Genomic DNA, 6,728 nt, shown 5'->3' with positions numbered 1-6,728 from the left:
AAAACCATCCACGTGACCCAAAAAAAAGACCATCCCGTATCCAAACTAGGTGGATTCACCTTTAGTAGAGATTCACATCAAATGAAAGTAATACATAGTTATTTTTAAAAATATGAATCCACATCTACTTCATCCAGAATTGAAACCAAACATTCCCCAAATCGAATTTCCAACATGCAAAACACAATGGATAAATTTAAATCGAATTTTGCAGATACGGATATCTTACAACTTAATTGCCTTTAATTACTTGTTGACAAGCATTGAAATGGGAAGTAGAAAGAGACAAAACAAAGTACAGAAGAGATCAAACATAAGGTGAGGAAATGGAAAAATTAAAGTGGAGGGTGAATTAGTGGGGTATACAGTACAGGAGGAGAAGACTGGTGACGGGTGACTGGTGATGTTGCTTGTGATGAAAACTGGCAAACACAACCCTAGCCATGTGTTCCACTACCCCACACTTTTTCCACACCAAGCAACTTGATAGTCAGCGTTATCTTCACCCAATAATACACCCTGCACCTAGCTGCTACCACCCTGCTACACTGCATGCAAGGTGCTCAGATATTCCGAGTACTAGTCCCAATTTTCAATGCAAAACCTCATGCACCATAACAATAAAAACAACACATATACATCATTTTTTTTCTCTCTATTATCTCTTTCCCCCTCTTCAGGGGTCAAGTCAAGTGTGGTACAAGAATCTTCAATGATCTCATTACCCTTCTCACACAAGTTAACCCTTTCTCAAAATTGGTAACTCTATTCCAAACCATAACAATCTAGTTCTAGAGAAAAAAACAAGATAGAGTACAACATCTGAACTATATATTATAAAATTATAAATAAAGGTACATTCTGGACGTTTTCAGGTACCATATTTTAATGTGTTAACCTATTTTTAAAATCACTACTCATATCTTGCCACTAATATTCTAATACTAAATTAACATCATCCATCCTGCATTTTAATAATGAAAACAACACATTCCATTTTCACACTTTTCATTATTATATTAGTTTCAAATAATAAACAATAGATAGAGCAAGATTGCGCGGTTTGACTTTTAATATAGAAAAAAAATGTTACTAATTTGGAAAAAAATATTTTAACAGAAAAATTAGAGAAGAAATTAAAAACTGTATGGCAATTAGCAACTAACAGAGTAAATTCACCAAAAAAAAAAACTAAGAACATAGTAATTAAACACAAGTTGAGAATCTAAACCAGTGTTTCTAGTTCTACAGCACCATTAATCAATTAAAAGTTTAAAACTAAACTAATCAAGAAAGTGAAAATTAAATAGAGGCACCCATACTTTGATTAAATTGCACAATAGACCCCAAGGGTGCATGATTGATTTCACTATCAGAAAGCTGGTGGTGGAGGTGGTGGCCTTGCCGTCGGAGCCCAAATCACTTCAGAAGGAAGGTGACAGCTGTACATACCCGAATCCACACCGGACATCGGCGGCGACATCTCTTCACCGGCGCCGGAGTTGTTACGCGCTGCGTCGTCTTCCTCCGTCTGCAGCCTCTCATACGACGCGTTGTTGAAAGATGTAGCGATGACGAACACCGTTCCGGCAGCCACCAACCGACCCGCGACGTGACCTCCGATGATCTGCCCCTGGGGTCCGGCGAGCGAGATGGAGAAGCCGTTGGGAAGCGGCGGCGAGGTTCCCGGCGGGTGAGGGAGGAACGTGGCGGAAACAGACAAGATGTCGAACCGGCCGTGGAACGTGACAGCGGCGGAGGGAATTGCCCCGGGCTGGCGGAGCGTGACGTTCGCGACGGTGCCAGAACCGGTCAGAACGATTAAACCGGTGTTCTTGCGTCGGGTGAACCGGGATATGGCTTCAACGACGTCGCTTCCAGCAGGGATTTCAAGAATGTGGGGACTCAGGGCGGGCTCGGGCTCCCGCGTTATAATCAGAGGCGGTTTGGGCCTGTTTTTTGACCCGGGTGGGCGGCCCCTGGGCCGCCTGACAATCTCAATGGTGGCCCCATCACCGGATGCGGGGTTTTGCGCCGCGCCCGATGGGGTGGGGCCACCACTACTCTTGCTCTCATCATCTTCTGATGTTTGTTGGCATTCCCTTGAGTTATTAGGTTGGAAAAGGTGTTGCTGTTGAAGCTTGGAGTTGGAGAACATGTTGTTGAATGTTGAATATTGTTTTCTTTGGAATCAAGATGAAGGGTTGAAGGTTAAGTAAGTAACCCTCAATACAAGGTTTATGTATGATTGGCACTAGATTTTAGAGAGTTCTTGGTTGGAGAAGAGTAAGAAAGAAAGAATAGAATAAGAGAATGAGAGAAGAGTTGAGAGGGGTGTGGATTTTGTTGAATAAATAAAGGTTGTTTGTTTGTTTGGAGTTTTTATGGAGAGAGAAAGAGTGAGGTGGTGTGGTGTGGTGTGGTGTGGTGTGGTGGTGGGTGAGCTTAGAAACCAAGTAAAAACTAATGGCGCCGCTGGTTGGGGAGTAATGGGACCCACATTGACAGAATGGAGAGATAGGTTTGTTTTGTTGTCTTGGTTGGCCCCGGAAAGAGTGGATGAATTGATAAGGACTAGTTTTGGGATATGGGGGATTGAATTGAAATTGAAAACACACACCATCTTTGATCTTTCAATAAATTCAAAATCTTTGGGGGTCACTTGGTTTGACATGAGTGAAAGCTTTCACCTCCTTGCTATGCTTGCTTTCTCCCACTTGGCTTTTGATTTGTTATTTAGTGAATTCAAATCTTAATCATTTGGTTTAAGGATAATACTACTTGATATCTAAGTTTAAGCAAGTTGATGATAGGAAAAGTGGATTGTGATAAGGCGAATTTTATCACTTAATTCAACTTGTTCAGATTTCTAGTATGAGAAAATAACAGTGTATGAACATTTAGACTTTAATAGATAGCAATTAGAAATTGCAATGTAATCATTGGTTTTTTGGTACAAGTTATGGTGCATATTTGAAAAATAATTCTATAATTAATTTAAAAAAAACAATCTTAACTCTCATTTAAAACGGCATGACGATAAGATGTGAGAGGTAGTTGTTACCGTACAATATCATATAACCCAAACACTCCTAGAAGTTGATACAAATATTAAATTCAAAGGTCTTTAAATTTTCAATTTAAAAACTATTAAGTGATTTTTACAATTTAATAAATACCTTATTCATTAAAAAGAAAATTTTGATTTGTGGTTCTTTTAAAAACACATTTTTTATTTGAAATTATTGAAAACACATATTAGTAATATGGAGTTTGATGAATGAATCACAATAGTATTACAAATGACATAAGAGCATCTCTCAGGGACGTATCTCTTGCCGAAGACAATTTAACATGAGTGCCTCAATCAATTGGAGTAAATGAAATCTATACGGTGACGACGACAAGGAAGAATATCTACATCGTTTCTATAAAAAAGTTGAAAAAAAAGACAAAATAAATATTACCATTATATTTTTATTATTATATTACTATTATATTGAAGAAAAGTTGAGGAGGTCGTCAGCTTGACCGATTCATCTTTTCTCATAAAGCGTGTGAGAAAATAGGAAAATACTTATCAACTATTTTCTCACATGCTTTATCAAATCATAATATTATTGAGTTTCAAATTAAAAGTTGAATTGATCAATCGCTATTATCAACGGTAACATTTAAAAAGCTTTAAAACGGTAAATTTTATGAACGAAAATATTTTTAAAATGTTTTATGACATCATGAGGAATAATTCCAATAAAAAGGAGCTATTTTAGATTATGATGTGTTAGACAGGACCGACTGAGTTAGAGGATCCTTTGTTAATGGTTGAGGGCTCTGCCTTAGTCACTTCTTTGGCATCTACGTCATTGTCGGATCTGGGCACTGTTAGCAAGGGGCATTTCTTCACGTGAGCAAAAAAGGTGTGGTTTCTCGGCAAGGTTGTGGGTTTGGTGTATGAAGGGAGCGACATGGATGCTATACAAGGTCTTGAAAAGGTTCTTGAGGAACATTTCATGTCACGATATGTTCTCTTAGGCTGGTTTTGTGCCTCTTTGGTGTTTCTTGTTTTTGGCTTTGGATTTTGTTATGTATAGCTCTGCTGATAGCCTGTAGGGATTGTTTTGGGTTCCCTGCGGGGGTTGTTCATTATTTTTTGGGGTTTTTCTCTTAAGCGGTGTGTGCTTTACCTTGTTTCTGTTGGTTTTCCATGCTCATCTTCCGGCCTTGGTGGTTCTTTCCTCAAGATCTTTTATGTGGATAATAATATAATCTTTTAATTTTCAAAAAAAAAATAAAAATGCATTAGACATTTAGACAAGAACCAAAACATATTTAACCCATTTTTTTAAGAGTTTCAATTTTTTCACCTTCTTACACATTTTAAATCTCAGTTTTGCGACATACCCACCAAGGAGAACATACATTCATTAAAGGAAAATACATCATCATCTTCAAACCAGGGGCGGATCTAGACCTTATATATCAGTGAGGCTAAATATAAAAGAAATTATAGACTAAAATATATTGATTTTTTTTTTTGAAAAAGAGAAATATTATAGATAAAACCATGAGATAAAGTTTCTCATGGAAATATAATAGTTTACGGTTCAAGAAAGACTAAGCTTACAACGAAATAGAACAAAAGAAAAAAAGTGAAAACAACAGTACAATAAAGAAACAAGGACAATAAACAGGGAAAATACAATAGGAAGACAACAATCTATACTACACTAATAGTAGAGGCCGAAAAATAGGAGGTGCATGAGAAATCCACAGCAGCACATACAGGTTACAACAAAATTTCTTCTAATGAATTTTTTGAGTATCTTGCAAAGTGCTGAGTGAAGGTTTTGTCGTTTATTATAATTTATATTGTTTGAGTATATTCTTCTTTATATATGTATTGTATTGGATGACATGATGAACACAATAATTTGAGTGAACATTAATTTCATGATAGATATGAACAACAGACACACAATATCAAATACATTCAAGAAGAGAATATAATGAAAGCAGCACACAGTTGTGAGAGCATATAAAATCGAAGTATATAAATATTTTTTTAAAAAAAAAGAAAGAAAGAAAAACTGGTGTGGCTTTAGCCACACCTTGCCTGAACATGGGTCCGCCCATGCTTCAAACACACTTAGTTGAGCATATTTGGGAATGTTTCTAATGCAAGAATAATAACAATTAGATTGTATTTTAATTTTATAATATTGGTTTTTTTCTAATATTTCTTAACTATTATGAATTTGAATTTCCTACATTCCAGTATGTCCTTTTTAATTTATTATTTAAAAATCAAGTTGGAAATATAATTATTTTAACTAAAGTTAAATAATAAAATACAAAAGTGTGATGTTGGTCGTGGACTTCATTAGGAAAACTTTTTAGACTTCTTGCGGTGAGATAAGAAATTAGTAAAGGTAATGGTGTAGCTAATATGACATGGGAAATTATAAATAATGATATAAAATGAAGTGTTGAAACTAGTGAAAAATCATGGGTGAAGATGCTCTAATATATTAAAAGGTAGAAATTTTTCCACGAAAGGCAACATTTCGTCTCGAGCAAATGAGTCTTGTTCCGGTCAAGAACACTCAAAGAGAGAATAGTCCCCAAACGCCCACGAAGTTGGCGAGTGTTGATTGTCTAGTCTCTCGCAATAAATGCTAAAAGTCCCCTAACAATGTACACTAGACCCCCTTTTATAGAGGTTACATGAGCCTTAAGTTTCAACTAATGGGCTTGTTGGGCCTGCTCAACGCTAGGCCCAACTCCCTAAAAGGGGTAAAATCCGTTGTTCTAAATCCAGACCTTTATTCCCGGCGGACTTGTCCTCATATTATGCCGCCTCTGGGCGACCAAGTCTCTCATTCAAGCAAAAATATCATACATTTATAAACCTACTTTATAATTATACATTTCATACATACTAACAAATACTTGGTATTCATAATTATATTATTGAAAATTTCTCAATGGCGTGCAGAAAATTATACATACATTGCATGAACCACACATTTAACTAAAAAGAAAACAAACAAAAATTAAGAATAAAACTAACCAAAAATGAAAAAAGAAACTCTTAACAAAAGAATATAAGTGAAGAAATGAGATTAGTCGGATGTGTTAACGACGTTAGTAATTTTCGTGCAAAAAATCATGAGTTACCAATGGTTTGGGGCGCCGATACTACTCTAAGATAGTGAATATGAGACTAGTGCCTGACTTCCCAAACATGTAAAATACCTGTGGAAAACTCATCGGTATTGCCGAGAAATACCCACGACCTTTTGGCTGTCTGTAAATATTCGTTGCTAATCTAACATTCTCTTGTGGTGGGTAATCAGAATAAGGTTTAATGGTTAGCATGAGTGGGAGCCAGAGCAGGATAGAGGTGGTGGGAACCGGGAAGGACAAAGATCCTTCCAAATCAAAGTAAAGAGGACCTAAAAGCTTCCATTGTAAAGAAAAAGGTCACGTTAACAGGGATTGTCCACAATGGAATGGAGGTAGAGAGAATAAGGAAACAAATGGTAATGTTAATGCAACAGTGTTCAACACATCTCTGGTGAAAGAGAAGGCAGTGATGCATTGATTGTTAGCATATCAAGCACAACCAATACATGGGTTATTTAAGCGAAAGCATCTTATAACAACCATGGATCAATTGTCATTCATGAAGTTCAATTCTTGAAAGCAGATTTCTACGTTCACAT

The 6,728-nt window shown here is 36.5% G+C and overlaps 1 protein-coding gene across 1 annotated transcript; it reads right to left on the bottom strand.

Annotated features, from left to right (window-relative positions):
- Positions 1-77: 77 nt before the first annotated feature.
- Positions 78-2,409, bottom strand: LOC130734152 (AT-hook motif nuclear-localized protein 17-like). Its single transcript, XM_057586478.1, has one exon. It carries the CDS (start codon positions 2,156-2,158, stop codon positions 1,373-1,375), a length of 786 nt encoding a protein of 261 aa, XP_057442461.1. The 5' UTR covers positions 2,159-2,409; the 3' UTR covers positions 78-1,372.
- Between the last annotated feature and the right edge of the window lie 4,319 nt (positions 2,410-6,728).

The sequence above is a fragment of the Lotus japonicus genome, chromosome 1 (genome assembly GCF_012489685.1).
Source record: "Lotus japonicus ecotype B-129 chromosome 1, LjGifu_v1.2".
NCBI classification, from domain to species: domain Eukaryota; kingdom Viridiplantae; phylum Streptophyta; class Magnoliopsida; order Fabales; family Fabaceae; genus Lotus; species Lotus japonicus.
The sequence above is the reverse complement of the archived record's forward strand: the minus strand, read 5'-3'. Positions and strand labels throughout refer to the sequence as shown.

Excerpts from the sequence above, each read along its gene's own strand:
- LOC130734152 (XM_057586478.1), bottom strand. The coding sequence starts at position 2,158 with ATGTTCTCCAACTCCAAGCTTCAACAGCAACACCTTTTCCAACCTAAT.